This window comes from Cyprinus carpio, chromosome B1 (genome assembly GCF_018340385.1).
Source record: "Cyprinus carpio isolate SPL01 chromosome B1, ASM1834038v1, whole genome shotgun sequence".
Taxonomy (NCBI): Eukaryota; Metazoa; Chordata; class Actinopteri; order Cypriniformes; family Cyprinidae; genus Cyprinus; species Cyprinus carpio.
The window spans coordinates 21,126,595-21,145,620 of NC_056597.1; the positions used below are offsets into that span (position 1 = coordinate 21,126,595).

The 19,026-nt window shown below is 33.8% G+C and overlaps 1 protein-coding gene across 2 annotated transcripts; it reads left to right on the plus strand.

The window, feature by feature from the left end:
• Positions 1–8,348: 8,348 nt before the first annotated feature.
• Positions 8,349–12,680, plus strand: LOC109049283 (motor neuron and pancreas homeobox protein 1-like). Of its 2 annotated transcripts, none has more exons than XM_042717608.1 (3): positions 8,349–8,892; positions 11,113–11,273; positions 11,903–12,680. In XM_042717608.1, exons 1-3 carry the CDS (start codon positions 8,439–8,441, stop codon positions 12,275–12,277), a joined length of 990 nt encoding a protein of 329 aa, XP_042573542.1. In that variant the 5' UTR covers positions 8,349–8,438; the 3' UTR covers positions 12,278–12,680. The 2 variants fall into 2 exon arrangements, with proteins under 2 accessions (XP_042573542.1, XP_042573543.1); XM_042717609.1 differs by having other exon boundaries at positions 8,349–8,868.
• Positions 12,681–19,026: the final 6,346 nt, after the last annotated feature.

The window sequence follows — 19,026 nt, forward strand, 5'->3', positions numbered from 1 at the left end:
AGATGTTGGACTCCATTTGATCACAGCTAAGGTGACACAGACAATCAATCGAAATACTGCCACCAAAAAGCCATTTGTTGTCCAGACAATTTATGAGGAATTGAATAAAATTTGTCAGCTTGACTGAGTAATTGATTTTTTCATTTTGCAGTCCTATAGTCGTCAAAGCTCAACAGTCAGCAGTGAAGTGCAAAACTGGCACATGTTGCAATTTCAACAGGGTTGCTATTGGCAAAACTGTTAGACTACTTAACTCTATAACCTCGATCTATCAGGTCAATAATTCGGGCATAAAGCTACTCCGACAGACTTCTACCCAGACATTGTAAATCAGATTTTCATAGCACTGAAAGAATTAATGTCCCTCTTATAAGTCCATATTTATGTATGACAAGATCCAGATAAGATTAAAGTAAAAATTAACCAAATAGTTATAGTCCATATTTGAAGTATTTCATGTGCCATAGAAGAACCATTTTTGGTTCCTCAAAGAACCTAAACAGTTCTTGAACCATTTTTTTCTTGGTGTAAAGAACATTTTAATATGCTAAGGAACCTTTTTCCGCTAAATAACCTTCAGTGCAATAGAAAGGTTCCATATGTTAGAGGGTCATCATGGCACCAAAGATGCCAATAAAGAACATTTATTTTTAAGAGTGTACACATTTTCTTTTCTTTTTTATTCATTTTATTACAATAAAAGTCAATGGAGAAATTGTTTGGACCCAATGTATTTTAAAATATTTTCTTTTTAGTTCCACAGAAGAAGGAAAATCACACAGCTTTGAAATGTGGGTAAATTCATGATGTTCATTTTTGGGCAAACAGAATTTCTATTTTTGCATAAACAAAAAATAATAATAATAATAATAAAATAAAATAAAAATCTGCTAAATGATATTATGCTGCTTTCGCATCACTTTCAAAGTTAAATCTGCAGGTAGTAAACTTTTATTATGACGTTAACGTGGCAGTTCAGAAATGAAATGTTCAGCGAGTGGCACTAAAAGGTTAATGATCTATTGCGTTTGAAGTTAATTTAACTAAACTAATTCTAACCAATAGTGTTAACAAAAGCAAACGTGAGATAAAAACACATTTGCTGAAGCAGCCATGCCATTTTAACAAGTGCAGGGTTGTACCAGGCAAGCTACCAAGCAAGTTTACTATATCAGAATAGCCATATGGAGCTGATTATATGCTGCCAATGTCAAAATGTCATTAATTTATTAGTCATGCACTACAATAAAAGTGTTTTGAGGTCATATTGTGCAAGGAACCGCGCAAAAGTCTTCATTAATTAATAATCTGCCCCATGTGATCATAACTTGTGTAAAAAGGAGTAAAAGGTACTTTTTCAAAAAGCCTATGTTGCGTAGTTAAAACTTGAGAATTCAAACTTTTACTGAACCTTGACAAAAATCACTGATACAACCAACTGTGATCTTGTATGTTTCTTTTTAAAATACATTTTCTTCACAAATACTTCAACTCAACACATGCCCATGTCCATTTGGGTCCAACAGATGGTTCTTTCACTCTTTATCATAATCAGACAGTCTGACGTCCACTGTTCTGTATATGGTTAAATAGATGTCCTGTTTGTGCATAACCATGCAAATTTTTACCAAGGACAAATTGAAGTGGTTAATAGATGGTGTCAACATCTGCTGCCCACACACACTCACATTTTAACATAACATGTCTATATCATTAATCAAGCCATTTAGGCGCTGTGTGAGCTGTCACAATTGTTGTCTGGGAAGTCTTCAATTCTCGCAGGTCATTAGAGGGAACGTGTGAGTGAGACAATGGAAGAATAGAGAGGGCTGGTGGTGCATTGTTCTCTGAGGGCTGTCCTCTCGTAGGATGCGGAGATAAAGCTTTCAGACTAGGGAGGCAAAGAGAGGTCAATGTCTAAGTGTTCAGTGTTTCTCACCCTTCTCTGAGAATGACTTGAGCTGCATTATTCAGTCAAAATACTCAGAAAATCCATTGGGTCTAGGATTAAACTAATACAGTGAAACAAAAATCAACTTATTGGTTAGTATCTGGAATGTCCTGCTTATGATAAAGAATTAAAATATATGAAAAGTATGAAATATATCCTCTGAAGAAAATGGCTAACTAAAACTATTAAAAACCATTTTGGAAATTGAAACAAAGCTGTAATAAAACACAATATGAATATGAGATTACAAACTTAAAGTTGCATGAAAATTATAAAAGTTGTTTTGGCAACTAACTGAAAAATATATTATTATTTAAATTGTAAATAAAGGTTATGGGAGTATGTTTTACAGGAAAATACTATTTCAGTATTTTCTAATTGAAAATTTCACATTTAATTCAAGGTGTTATTTGCCATTTCTTTGTTATTATTTGCAATTTCGAAGTGAAAATTGTTTCTACACCATTTTATCAGTGAAATTTTTAAATATGAAAATTACTAAAACTAAGACTAAATATAAATAAATTTAAGCTGAAATGACATAACAACTGACAAATCCACGTTAATAATAAAAATGTTAAACAATGAAAATTGATATTTTAAAGATAAAAGCTAATACAAAATGTTTTAATACTATAACAGTTTATAAAGATAACTAAAATAACTTTTTTATAAAAAGAGTAAAGTTTACTTAGAAATATAGAAAACATACAATTTACAAACGGGCATAAAATATCTAAAACTTAAAATAAAATTAAAGTGAAAACTGAAATATACATAAAAAAATCTAATTCAAAATATCAATAAAAACTATAATAGTTTAGAAATCATGCTAAAATAACTGTTATTGTGTTGTGTGTATTTATTATTCATGCATTATTCACAAATGGTGGGACCAACTACGCACCAAATTATTATGCATTTTATTATTTATGGTTAATGGTTGATTATTTATGGTTAAACACCACTTAGAAGTACACAAAAAATTTGGATGATATAACCAAGCATGACACTGATTAAGTATCATGATGACTTGGAATCAAAAGACCAAAGGCCACATCATTCAGCGATTATGAAGAGATTATCAGGTTATCCACTGAATTCAATAATCAATTTAAATGTAATGCTTTTAATATTTTGCATTAAAGTCATTTATAATGCAAGCTAACCGAAGGCAACAGTTGTCAGTGAATCTGTGCTACAGCGCAGGTTCATTTTTTTTTAAATTACTCTCATAACTGCCTTGAACTAACATTTGACATTATAAGACAAAGGTCTCGATTACTTCCCTGTAATAAGTTGAAAGTGTTCCGACTCCATCTAACCAAAGGTTGCCATTCTCAGACAAATTAGCCAATAAAGGCCACACTTACTGTGTGCTAATGACTTTAACTTCCTCATTGACTTTATATGTCACTTTGCCGCCCAGCTTCAAAGGCGATTTATTGTAATCCATCACAAAATCAACATCAATTAGCACATATGCTGTAGGTAAGTGCCTAGGCAGAGAGATAATGAAAGATTAGTGAGAGCGGGAAATGGACAGCAGGATACACTGGGAGAAAGGAAACTTCAAAGCCCTCAGTCTTCTCTCTTAAGGAAAGAGATAATGGTGCGTTGAGATAGCAGGCATATCAGAGTGAAAGTAATTATGTCTTCTTGTGTGTGATTGGTACAATATGGGTTGTTTATCTACAAGCACACAATGAGGCCCTTGTGTGGGGCCATAAAAAACCTGGTTGTTAAAGGCGGCCCATTAAACCGCCATAAACCTCACACCTTCTCTGGAAGCACAGGGTGTGTCTGTTACCTGCGTGGAAAAGACAAACAGGTGGCTCATTCCTGATCTGCAGAACCGTTTGAACTTTTAAAATACAGAATATGCTTGTCTGTTTTAACTTAAGGAAGTTTAAAAAAAAAAAAAAAAAAAAAAAAACATGTTTAGAGCAAAATATTTAATCAAGGAAGAAGAAAAAAAGAAAAAACCTCAGAATATTTTGTAATATTGCCAGTTTGTCATGTCAGATGTTAGTGCTGCACCTGCAGTCATCCACTCAAACCAAGAGTTAAATGATTTAAAATGTTAATTTAAAAGTGGTATTGCAATAAAAGCAATGTCAACAATACAATTTTCATTCTTAAAAAAAAATATTGTTAATATTAAACATTAAGTAATTAATGTGTAATTAAACAATAATTAATGTTAATAAATATTCAGTCAATACATATTCTGTATGATATACTGCAGAAATTACCATGTTTAAAAAAGTTACCGTGTAAAAATAACCTGTAAAAATGACCATGTTTTCAGACGGAGAGCACAGGAGGTGTGATGATTATCTTTGAAGTCATGTTATCTGAACGAATGACTACTTCCTGAGCCATCACAGAGTCATCGTAGCCATGGAAAAACTGATCAACATAATAAAGCCACATCATTTAATCCCAGCCTAGATGAATTTATGAGTCTCGACAAGCCACAACAGATAAAAGCATATTAAGTTTAGCTGCACAAATTACACTGAAGGTACAAATCGAGGACAAAAACATTGATAAATAATGATTTTAAGTTGCTTTCTGGCATTTGGGTAAAAGCTGGACATTTATCAGCGTTCAGAAGCAATGCCAGGAAAGGACCTGTCCTCAGAGATGTGTTCAGAGCAGGAATAATTAATATAATGCATTAGATGAAACCTCATGCTAATTTTTCAAAAGTTGCTACACTAAAAGGGTTTGTGAATGGCACACGTTTAATAAAACATCTAATAATAAACTAGATTTGACTTTTTATGATATAAGGTTGTGCTTGTCCAAGCAAATATTACTATTCCAGGATATTATTATTGCTCTAAACAAACTCGACAAAACATTTTTGCAGTGTAATGTGTTTTATATGCATATGTTCAAAATAAAAATAACCAACAGGTTTGTAACGGATTGGAATTTGGGTCATGCTAATCAGACGTCTGTTTAGTTTCCACTGAAATGAAAGAAACCACTGACTCAGACAGAGGATCAAAGAGAGGTCATAAGATACTACGACTTCCGCCGGTCACGGCTGTGTGATCTTTGCTGAGCTGCGATAATGACCGCAAAATATGCCTGTAATCGGTGATAAGGCCTTTAATGTTCTGTAAACGCGACAGGCACTAACGTTTACAGGCCTAAAATTAAATGATAAACTTTGACTTTGAAGGGCATATCGAGACTTGACAAACTGTTATAAGTTTGTGTAAATTTGCTGTAAATTTACTCACCCTCAGGCCATTAAAGATGTAGATGTAAATCATTAAGAAGTTTCTAACTTTCGCTTCCTTCTAAAATAGTCCTCTTAAAAAGTAAAACGGCCTAAAGATGGATTTGTTCCTTATAAACACGCAGCTTTTTGCTTTACGAGATGTTAACTGATGGACTGGAGTTGGATTACTTGTGGTTTATTGTGATGTTTTTAGCCTTTCATTCTGACGGCACCCATTCACTGCAGAGTATCCATTGGTGAACAAGTGACACAATGCTAAATTTAAAAATGAATAAATAAAAAAAAAAAATCTGTTCAGATGAAGATTTATTTCTACAACTTCACATTTTAAGCCTTTTTTAAAAAAAAATTAGGTGAACTATTCCTTTAAGGCCCTGTGTCCATGCATGTTTACATTAACATTCAAATAAGCATTGGTCTGAAAAAAACTTGAAATAAATAGCTTTCTATAATCTCAAAAATGTGCTCAAACATCCCATCTGTAGTCAGTTTGAAAATAAAATGGAATATTAATAAAAAACTAAAACTAAAATTTGGACTATATTTATTGGGCTACATTCATTTTAAAGCTCTATACTGTACATCAGCAATTAAGGAACTTAAGCATCTGAGACAAACTTGCTTCTAAAACATAAAAGGTAGATGTCGATTAATTCACCTATTAAACAACAAGGCCATTTGGACATAATGTTTAGAAAGAACACCATAAAGTAGCCTACAGTAAAATTCACCTATTTACCTCTGTAAAATACTGTAAATCAGTTTTAAATTTAAACATTGAAATTAAAAATGTGAACCAAAAAAAAAAAAAAAAAAAGATACATTTTATTCTTCTTTTTTTCAGCCGTCTTGTTTTAGCATTGACTGTCATTGCACTGAAACTGGCAAGCATGCGACAGACCTGAGCTGCTGAAGAGAGAACGTGCCACCGCTTGCATTGATTCAATTTAATTTGCGCACCTCTGTCACGGGGTGCCAATGACGGATTTACCAGGGGCCGGCCTGTTTAAATTACTTTTAAATCATAAAAGCAGCGCAACGACCGAGGGGAGGAGAGCACTTGATTTTTCTTGAACAAATTAGCTCTGGATTTGTCTCAAACCTAGTGAGCTGCCTATCTGCACAGCATTTTATTTTATCATTATTATTATTATTTTAAATAAATTTATTAAATAAAAATACATTTCAATTTTGTAAAAAAAAAAAAAAGGCTCATTTAAACCTTATTTGTGTATTTTGTTGTCGTATGAAATGTACAATATAAACCATATAATGTGAAATATCAAAGAGATGACCAACGTATACTGTGTGTTTCTGTCAGTAATTATCTGCTGTCTAGTTAGGGAACACACTAGGTTTGGAGACGCAGCCTGCATCAGGACCGCATTTGCGGGATAGAGGGGCGGGCCGCTCCAATCTTCTCAGGTCAAGGCGAAAATATCAGTTTCTGCCTCATGTCCCCATGGCAGAGACTGTTTTCCATGTTATTAATCCACCGTCCACTGCCGTTCAGTGTAGGCAATATTTAAAATAACAATTGCGAATTTCTATTTCGTCTCGATATATTGCGTGTTTACGACAAGCTGTACATAGATGAAATGAAGGTTTTGAATGGATTGTCTGTGTTTAATTTATTTCATTTATATAGATCTACAAGTCTTTTTATTATATGTATTTTCCCCCATATAGCCTAATGCATACGGAGTGTTTGTACTTGGATACAGAAGATTGCAGGCGTTGCAGCCTTGTCTATATTGTTTCATTTTTACTCTAAAACGATGATTATTTATTTCACGATGTTTATGCGGTCGGAGATTATTCTTGTTTGCGTTTTCGTATAACCGACTGTTCTGTCTTAAATTTATTAAAAGGCAACTTAAGACCCCTCATATATAGTATAATATTATAAATGCTCAAGTCCATGAAAATTACCAGCAAATTGCATTTACGAAGCAATGAGATCTTAAAAGATAAATAAATGCTATATTATTATTATTAATGCTGGCTATTGTAAATTGTATATTGGATGCATGCAGTTAAAGCTATTTCTACCTGTCTTTTAATTGTATTTTTTTTTTAATTTGTCTAAATCAAAACAGTCTGCAAAATTTAGTTATTCTAAATTATTAAATGGTTTAATGAAATCAATTACTTTAGATACAGATGTTTCCAGGACGTTTTTAGGTTATAGGACAGCCTAAAATCGGACACTTTTATCAAACCCTTTAATGCTGCAAATATTTGGCGCACAGATAAGAGTAAATCATAAATATATAGGCTAATGTACAATTTTATGGACTACATGTAATGTGAAGTCGTAAAATACAATTATCTTGATATTATAGCCGAGATTATTTAAATAAGTCGTAAAAATACATCACATATTAGTTTTAATATGTAGGATAAATCTTGGACAACTGCTCATTGAGATTATACTGTTTTATCAGATATTGAATAATAATAAGAAGAAGAAGAAAAAGAAGAAGAAGAAGAATACATTATATTTAATATTAGGCCTATTCATTTACTTTATAATTGTGATTTACATGTTTCAGGTCTCAGAAACAGTACCAGCATCGTCGTCATAAACAATTAGTAATAGCGAAAAGAAATTATAATTTGTTTATTTGAACGATTTTTGATGATTTAGAGATACCTTTAAACTTGCAATAAGTGCAATTAATTGAGTCACTGGTGAGGCACAGAGAGGATGAGAACCCTTCGCATATGGCACCGTTCTGATGTTGGTTGAGGACCACATCTCAGTCCAAGGACGTGCTCGAAGTGTCTATACTACAGCATGATTAGTTAATTAGAAAAATGTCAAGTGATAGACTCCCGCAGGACATCCTCTGCAGCCAATCAGCGCTCACATAGGCGTTATGAGTGAGCTGTTAACGCGCGGGGAGGTTCAGAGAGCAGAGCATATGACGAAGATACAGTTCTAAACAAGAGAGAGCGCCGATATATATAGTAGGATTAAGCGAATCATATCCTTTCTGGGAGAGTTTTCTTTTTCTGTGTGTAAAGTTTTAGAGATAGGCTGCTTTAAAAAATCTGCGCCTCACATTTCCAAAAATGTAAAAATAACATATACAAAAAACAAAAAATACAAAACTCAAAATAAAACAAAAAAAAACAAAAATCGGTTAAAACGCATGTATCTGCGCGTAAAACGCAGCTATCCAAGTGTCTTCCTGCAACTCCAAACACCATAAAAGCGTTGCAATGGAAAAATCAAAGAACTTCAGGATCGACGCACTTCTGGCTGAAGAACCACGTCGAGGGACCCAAGAAGTATCACCCGGACTGAGCAGCGACAGCCCGACGGGCAGCCCGGTGTCCTGCAGGCGCGCCGACACTCCATCCCCGCGCGGGACCCCCGGTGCCATACACCTCCAAACCGGAATCATACCTAAACCAGGGCTGCTCAATCTCCCACACCCAGGACTCACTTCGCTTCCAGGCATGTACACGACGCCCATGTACCCCATTTCAGCTTTGGGAGGTCAGCACCCTGCCCTGGCGTACTCGGGTTTTACGCAGCTGACACAGCCGTACCATGAGCAGCTGAAGGTGGCGGCGATGGCCGGATCTTTACCGCTGGAGCACTGGATACGAGCTAGCATCATGGTACCACGACTGCCCGAATACACCTGTGAGTGGGGTAGCATTCAGATGAGTGGGTAACAATTTGTTAAGTCACTTATAAACATTACATATTCCTTGCAACATCAAAAGTTCCTGTCCATAGAAAATCGAATACGCACTAAAAAGGTGTATGTAGCAATTTTCACTCAGAAACGCTAGTATATTTCACAATTCATAGAAAATTGTGAAAGACCAAAGATATATCAAACCAACAACAATAATAATAATAAAAAAAAAAAAGCAATAATAATAATAATAATAAAAAAAAACAACAACTTTTAAAACATCTTTTTACAGTGCATAAGAATAATTAATGTTTTATTTTGAATGCATAAATTAAAATTCTGTTCAGCATTATATATATATATATATATATATATATATATATATATATATATATATATATATATATATATATATATATAATATATATATGATTGAATAATGTTTTGTTCATGGAATTTGGTTGACACTTTTTAACCTTTCATTAATAATTCAACAATAATCTGTTCAAAAAGATGATGTACATTTACATATGGACAAACCTATATTTTAAATATAGAATTTAAAATATATATCAATATTTACCTGTTTAAATATCACTGAATTATATGTAAAGAATGATATATTATAATAACATTATTTCAAAGTTATTAAAGTTCACTTAAAAATTGTTCTAACTTTTTTCAAAAGAAATTATGCTTTATTCCAGTTTTGAAATTCCCAATTCATGTGAGCAAATTACAGTTTTTATATAATTAAAAACGACAAAAGCCTCTGATATAAACAGAAGAAAAACAGAATAAGGTCTCCCTTATTATTTGTACACCTCCATCATCATAGCATCATTACTGTCATAGACCAAATTTTGTTGCATTACCGCCATTGTCAGTTTGAAAGCAAATATTGTAAAAGCTCATGAAATCCTTTTCAACATAATCAAAGGTGAGGAAAAGCAAACAGAGAGAGAGAGATGTGCTTACACACCTGTGACTCTTGGAAGACCTGGAGTTAATTTGTCACTAAGCAATTATAATGTTTATAACTCCTGTTCGATGGATTATTAAACTGAAATCATGGTGGTCACATATGTGGTGAAATTAGTTTGCTGAATTACAATGATAAGACAGTATCAGGAAATTATGACTATATATTAGGTATTTCTAAATTTATTTGTATTTAAAAATAGCTAATAACCAAAATATAGGGAAACATATTTTTAAAAAACTGAAATCAAAAACAACATGTTGTGAACAAACAAATAGCCAATATATTTTACCAGACATTGCACTCTTCATGGACATGATTGAAAGATTATATTATCCTTGGATAGTTAAAGAAACAACAACTCAACAATAAAGTCATTCTGACACTCTAACTGAACAATGGTCCACATTGTGTTACCAGGATTTACACCAAACTGTAATAATATAATTTTATTTTTGGTTTCTTTATAAAGCCATAAATGTCAGCTGGATGGAAATTGTCTTTGTGTGAGAGAGAAACTATAAACAAACACCTTAAACATACTGTAGTTCATCAATAAAATCCCAAAAGCGTTCATTGAATTTTCATTAAGTTAATGGCTTGCTCTTGCGTTTTATGGCCGCCCAGCCCTGCTTCCTCTTAACAATAAGCTGCAGTAAAGCTATTATGGTAAATGATAGCAGCAAATTCCGGGCTTTCTTTTGTGTGTGTGTGTGTGTCTGACCCTACAAGTCCTTGACATTATATAAAAGAGACAAAAATCTCATAAAAATAATCTAGACGTGGATTACCGTACCTTGCTTGCATCCCTTTTGGCTGGTGCTTAATTTTTATATACAGGCACAAGAGGCCTGTTATTAATTTGGAACAGATTTACAGTCTTAGCAATGATGTTAGTACAGGCTTTAAAGTAAAAATGCTGTTAAACATTAATGCTCTTTTTTAACATTTATATTAGATCAGCATAAAGTTATGTTAAACTGCAGCAGAGTAATTGCACTTGTTAGCAGTGCACAGGCTTGAACCAACCCCTAACCCTAAAGATCCGAGCAGCTTCTGAGTAACAGAATATCACCTCAGTGTGGCTTATTTTGACTTGGACTAGTAGGAAACTACCTAACAATCATTCAAAACACATTATAGAATCATTCTAGCATCAAAACAACACATTAGAAACTTTAATTTAAAGGTATTTTGTGTGTAATCTGTTCATAATTTATGTTACGATCTATTCATGTCCACATTCTTTCTATTTGTCTTACAGCCGCCCCTCAGTCCGGTTTGATGGGTAAATGTCGTAGGCCTCGGACAGCATTCACCAGTCAACAGCTACTGGAGCTGGAAAACCAGTTTAAACTTAACAAGTACCTTTCCAGACCCAAACGCTTCGAAGTGGCCACATCGCTCATGCTGACTGAGACACAGGTAAAGGAGTATGAAAGTGAGAGAATGAGAGAGTGGAACAAATGGTAGACAGAGGTTTTAGATTATAAAAAAATCTTAGAAAGAAAACATGGCAGCACCATAGTACTTTGATACGCGACCGTTGAAAGCTTTGGGATTTGTATGATTTTTAAGTGTTTTTAAAAGTAGTTACTTACACTCACCAAGGCTGAATTTATGTATTATTAATAATAATAATAATAATAATAATAATAATAATAATAATAAAAAGGCGTATTGTGAAATATTACTACAATTATAAATAAAAGTTTTCTATTTTAAAATATTTTATAATAAAACATCATTATGATCAAAAAAAAATAATTCACAACAACACCACACTCCACAGTCACATGATCCTTCAGAAATTATATACTTATACACTCAAACATAATATATATATATATATATATATATATTTCATTTCATTATATATATTATATATATATATATATATATATACAATAACATATGAACATATGACCATATGAGCATCAACGTAGTGTCTAAAAACCATGAATCCATAAAGTCTTTTGTATGCTTCTCTATTGGTTAAAGTTGTAGAAAATGGTTATTTTGCTGCTAAACTTATGGGACTGTATGTAAAACAGGTCAAGATCTGGTTCCAGAACCGCAGAATGAAGTGGAAACGCAGTCGTAAGGCTAAAGAACAGGCCGCACAGGTCCAGGTCAATCGTCAACGCGGGGGAACCAAATCGACCAATGAGAGGCCAGGAAGAGACAGTAAAAGGGGCATCGCTCAGAGTGTGGAGGAGCACGAGGAAGAGGACGACATTGAGGAGGATGATGAGGAAGATGAGGAGGAAGGGCAACACAAATTCATAAACGACAACCTTGATGTACCACATTCCACAGACTTTCTGCACCACGCCTCTGCGTTAAGATACCACCCTGACAGCCCGTTCTCTGAGGACGACATGGAGGAGGTGGGAGGAGGCGACAGGAAGATTGGGGCGGGGTTATGAAAAGATATTTATATGGAAACTGAAACTGCATAAATTCACAGCAGCATTACAGCCCTGTTCTGTGGTCTGACTGTGGCAACAGTAAAATTAAAGAACAGAGACTATAAATGCCAAAATATTTAGCCACCCAAAGTCACACGAAAAGCCAATCACCAGAATGAATTTCACCGATATTTGATGGTGTTGGTAAGTATAGGTGTCAATGAAACTCATACAGAGTAAACATTAAATATAATAATAAACATTCATGCTGTGTTCCAAAACTTGTAGACAAGCAAAGGGCATCACAGAATCTCTCTCTCTCTCTCTCTCTCTCTCTCTCTCTCTACACACACACGCACGCACGCACGCACACACACACACTACTGTTCAAAAGTATGGGGTTATCAAGATTTTTTTGAAGGAAATTAATACTTATATTCAGCAAGGATGCATTAAATTAATTAAAAGTGACAGTGAATAGTGTTACAAATAATTCTATTCTATTCTTTTGAACTTTTTCATTTATCAAATAATCCTGAAAAAAAACAGTAACATGATTTTCACAAAAATAAATTATTTAACTGTTTTCAACATGCAATAAGAAATATAATAACAATAACAACAATAATAATAAAGAAGAAATGTTTCCTATTCATCAAATCAACATTAGATGAATTCTGAAGGATCATGTGACACTGAAGATTGGAGTAATGATGATGCTGAAAATTCAGCTTTGCATCAGGAATAAATTGCATGTTACAATATATTAAAAAGAAAATGGTTATTTAAAAGTGTAATAATATTTTACAAAATTATTGTTTTTACTGTTTTTTTATTTATTTATATATTTTTTTAACAAAAATAAATGCAGGATTGTTGAACACAAGAGACTTCTTTCAAATACATTAAAACATCCAACCCCAATCTTTTGAATGGTAGTGCACATATTATTCATTTCAATACCATAAAAAATAATAAACAATTTAACGTTGTCTATTTTACCTAATATTTGCTATATAGAATATCATTTTGCTAACAACATTCCAATTTTAACCGCTATTGGAATCAATTGTTCACATGAGGCATGCTATCTGTGTGGCACATGGATATGCTGCCTATGTAGAGCATTTTACATTAGTCACCTATGAGGTTCCATTTTAATTAGCAGAAAGCCTATGCAGGCAGGAAGGCAGCTCCAAGGTTTTGGAATAGAGCTTTGATTACAATGTTTTATTTAATGTCTGAGAGCTAGGTCTTGTTTTTACAAGACGTAAATGTTAATGTATTGTTTTTGTTCACTGTAAATAGACTTGCAGTTTTTTTTTTTTTTTTTTTTTGCAGTAAAACACCTTTGCTTCATAACTATCAGCTGCAAATAATCCTCCACTAAAATAACTGTAGTTAAAAAAAAAAAAAAAAAAAAAAAAAAAAAAAAAAACCTTTCTTAGGTGCTGGTTTTAAGAGTGAAAAGAAAATCTAAATTACCCTTCTTAGTACATTTATGGTCTTATTGTGCAAGATTAGTGCACATTATTCCAAAGAAATAATGTAAGCATCTTTTTTTTAATCTTACAAATTACTGTAACTTAATATAGATTAGCAAAAAATGACAAAAGGTTCTAAAATAGATACATTACCCCTGGAGATTCTCTGGAGGGTGTGTTTGACCTTCAGCTTTCATGTCCAGGTCAGAAAGTTGGTGGTCGTGGTGTTTCAGGCAGCTGATAGTCCTCCACAATCCACTGCAAACTTCATTGTGGTATGAAACAGGCACTTTTCATAATCCAATCAATTCTTAAGACTACAAGGATACACTCATTATAGTACACCAAAATGTTTTTCAAATGTAGGTACCTGTAGTTTCATGTGGTATCAAACCAGAACAACTAAAATGCATTAAATCAGCTTGAAATACATTGTATTAGAATTCATTTATTATACTTTTGTTGAAAAGTACAACGTGCATATAAATATTTATGTGCATTTTTTTTAAACCTTCTCTCCACCTCTCATATGCATCATTTACTTATGTGATGTTAAAGAGCTGGAGGCATGTATATTTCTATATGTCATGGTTACATTCATATGTGGCTCAATGTTTGTTCACTTTAATGTTATTTAAGAAAGTCAAAGCTTGTAATTTATTTCCATTGAAAGATGCAAGGGAGGTTGCTACACTGCTATAGCAATGTTATATTTGTTGCTGTAAATAGCTGCAAATAAATGAAATGAAAAACAAAACTGTGGAAATGATTGTGTTCAAAATCTGATTAAAGCTTGCTTTCAGAAGCGGTAGTCTAGACTCTAGATGTAAAGGTATTTAAGTAATATTTGTTTAACATTCTCTACAGCGTGAAGATTAGGCTACACTACGACTTTAAATGTGATAGTTAATTACCCAAAAGTTATTTAGATATTTTTGTGATATAAATATTATAAGTAATGTAACATGTTTTTCGATGTCCCGCCGAATAATCACAACAGAGCGTGCTCGAGAAGCGTAGTATTGTTACCTCATCAGGCCAATGCAATTTCTATGAGCGTGGACGCATAAAAATGCGTGCTATGATGTAACTTTAGTGGTTAATGTTTGAAAGCTCTTCCCAAATGAATGCCTACTTATAATATAATAATGTATTTATTTCAATGAGTAGTAAACATATTTACAAACATAATATTTAGAATAATAGCCTACGTAAGAGCCAAAATTGCATCTCAGGGAGTGGTTAAACGAAGCAAATTACTTAAAGGGATAGTTCACCCAAACATGAAAATTCTGTCATTAATTACTCACTCACCCAAGACCTTTGTTTATATTCAGAACTCATATTAAGATATTTTTGATGAAAACTGAGAGGTTTCATAGACAGCAATGCAACTGACATGTTCAAGGCCAAGAAAGGTAGTAAGGACATTGTTAAAATAGCACATGTGACATCAATGCATGCAACGTGGTACTCTCATGAACCGACACGGAAGAGAAAAAATTGCTGAATAAAGTTATTTTTGTTTTCTTTGTGCACAAAAAGTATTCTCGTAGCTTCATAACATTATGGTTGAACCACTATTTTAGTGATGTCCTTACTACCATTCTGGGCCTTGAACGTATCAGTTGCGTTGCTTTCTATAGAGAGTCTGAAAGCTCTCGGATTTCATCAAAAATATCTTAATTTGTGTTCCGAAGATGAACAAAGGCCTTATGGGTTTGGTCCAACATGAGGGTGAGCAATTAATGACAAAATGTTTTGGGTGAACTATCCCTTTAAGTCACTGACTTAATGGTCAGCAAGACAGCTGCCTCCAATGAGGCTGATTAACATGCTGGAGAATTGCAAATGTGCTGCCCATAATAAACCAGCTGAAAGAGGTTATTTACAGCCCAACCTCTCAAATATGAATTACTCAGGCAGCTTTACTGATAGTCAAATAATTAAGTTAATGAAGAGGGAGTAAAGTAATCAGGCCCTTGGTGGTGATGTCATCACGGTTATTACATTTATGCACAAAAAAGCAGAAAATAAATAAATAAATGATGGGAATACGACTGAAACAAGGCACTTTATTGTGGCGTTTGTATGAGGGCAGTGATTAAATGCAGAACAAGTGCAGACAGCATAACTTCGCTGTCATGGGGGCTCTGGGACAGCATGTTTATATAGTGATTAAATGCATTTTTAACTGGCCTCAGAAAGGTGCCTCTGCCTTGTTAAAACCCAACCAGACCGGGACATCGAGGACAGTCTGAGTGAGTTTACTCATTTTCAGAGATTGGACTACACAGGTTTATTTCCCGGGTAAGGTGAATAACATATGCTTCCTGCTGGGAGATTATAGGATTTTACAACTTGAGAGTTGTCAATGAAACCCTCAAAAGTTTCACACTGGATAGGTTTTAAAGTCAAGAAAAGGACACCTCATACAGTCTACCTGATTAGGTAAATTGCACATTAACATTTGCAGTACATTTGACAGGCACTTTTATCTAAAGCAACTTACATTTTATCCATTCATGCATCCTCTGGGAATCAAACACATGACCTTGGAGTTGCATGCATCATACTCTACAGTTTGAGCAACAGGAATGCTACAGAACTCAAAAGAAGTTACACTTCATATCACAGTGTTCATGAAGAGAAGAGAAGAGAAGAGAAGAGAAGAGAAGAGAAGAGAAGAGAAGAGAAGAGAAGAGAAGAGAAGAGAAGAGAAGAGAAGAGAAGAGAAGAGAAGACAAGAGAAGAGAAGAGAAGAGAAGAGAAGAGAAGAGAAGAGAAGAGAAGAGAAGAGAAGAGAAGAGAAGAGACGAGACGAGACGAGACGAGACGAGACGAGACGAGACGAGACGAGACGAGACGAGACGAGACGTAATATTTTTGCTTGGCTGACAACACAACATTTTCCATAGGCCTATTTGAAGGGAAGGTGAAATAAAGGAAGATGTCACAGAATGCAAAAGACGATTAGCCATGAAGTGTTGCTAAGTGCAACAGTTTTCATGCATTTACATGTTTACCTACTTTTAGGCTGCATGTTAGTAGTTCTTACATTTACATTTAGTCATTTAGCAGTTGCTTTTATCCAAAGCGACTTACAAATGAGGACGACTGAAGAAATCAAACCAACAAAAGAGCAATAATATGTGCTGTGACAAGTCTAATGCAGTACACATTGCAAGGTTTTATACATATATAATAAATAAAAAAATAAAAAAATCCAATTCTATGCAATTGCTGGTCTTGTACAATTTTCCCCCTTATTCTGAAAATACTAATAACAAGAGTAATACCAACCCTTACAAAAAATAACCATGGTTTTACTATAGTAAAAATGTAGTAATGTATTTTTTTTTTGCCATATTCACTATACCATTTGTATAACCACAGTTTAATTACAAATACCATGGTTAAACTATGTGTAAAGGAGGAACGTGTAGCATCAAAGATATCCCAACTTTATATATGGCTTCGCTTTCTACTCCAACCATTTTATCCGCATGAAAATGTCAGTTTCATAGTGGAATAAGTAAATGCAACTCTACCAATTTGTCTGCCGGAAAATCAGCAACAATAACTTGAGCGACATGACCCCGTAAAATATTTATACCCTGTAGTTTAATCAATCAGACTCATTACGGGAATATGAACAGATTGTGTGATCTTTTAAAATAATCACCCTTATTGCTTGAGATTTCCCTCGGCCTTGTCGTGTCACTTAAGCTAATGGGAAGGTAAGAGAATGAGAGACTGGCCCCATAAATTCACATCTGTCCCGACTTTAACCGCAGCTCAAACACACACAAAAAGGCCAAGTTTTAGTAATAAACTTTATTGAAAAAGGCTCAGCCTTTTCTCTTTAAATGCAAGCTTGTGTTCGGGACAGGCATTTATTATGCTTGCGGGAAATCTATCAAACAGATGCGAAATGTGGCTTAATAATCAAGATAAGCGACTAGCTACCCGTCACGATGATTATGATTGGCTTGGAGTCAGCAAAAGGCTGTGTTTGTTTTTCCTTGCCGCAATAAATAATCGGCCTACCCTTGAGATGTGATTTCGGAATGTACATGTAGAAAATAGCTAATGTTTACTTTTATACGCTAGTGACTAATTTCGATGTTCGGCCTACCTAAACTTAACATTTATAGCTGATTTTGCAATGACTGTTTTAAAGACGTAAACTTCAACCCAGTGGTGTCCAATAAAGCAAAATGGTATGGGATTCAAAATCTAATTTAAACCTGGAAACAAACAGAAAGGAATAAAAGAAACCGTGTCAATGCAACAGAACTTTAACAAATGTGACGCATTAACACTGTATTTCCTACCCCTCCCTGTGGCCTTTACACAACATCTGTGATTTACTGAAGGAGAGAAACTCTGGAGGATCAAAGGCACTCAACACTGACCCATAATCCCTGGCTAATTAAATAATTCACTAATTGATTCATCACTAAATCAATAAAGCAGGAGATGGTTTATTGTGTTGGTATAGCATAGGTGGCCAATTGGTTGCAACCAGGATGATGTATTTTTATTCAGTATGAATATTATTATTCCTACAGAGTTAGTGATTTGAACAAACCACAAAAACTAGTCATTAACTTTAGTAGATGTGGTTAGACTCTTTTGTCCAGTAATCAACCAGTAATTAGAAAAAGAGCAAAATGTTCTGTTGGAAAATCCAGATAAAACCAGTCTAAGGTGATGGTTTTATGTGGTTTTTAGCTGGTCATTCATGACCGTTAGCTGGTATAAACTGGTTTATGGATGTAGTTTCAACATGATAGACCACCATGGTATATCTTAATAAATAAATGAATTAATTAATTTGCATTTATTTATTTATTTTACTTTCTTATTGGTTGATTGCATTATGACATTATTTTCAATTTTTACAATTCTCATTACTGTAATTGGAGGAAAAATAATGCAAAAAATACTGATATATTATTTATATGACGTTTCCATACTTGGCAGTATTTTTCTATGCTTCCATTTAATAAAATAAAAATAAAGCACAACATTAAACACCTTACGTTTTGAGATTTTTGAGAGGATTTGTGTGGAAAATATGCTTATTCATCATGAAAATAATGTTACCATGCAGAAAATCTTTATTTATGCTATAAATATCTATCCTTTGTCTGTTGGGGTGAAATACAAGATGTTCTAAATGCATATAGTCAGTCTGCAAACATCACCATATAAGGTATGCTTTTTGATTAAACATTCTAAAATATATAGCCTCAGACAAAACAAAGGTACAGTAGG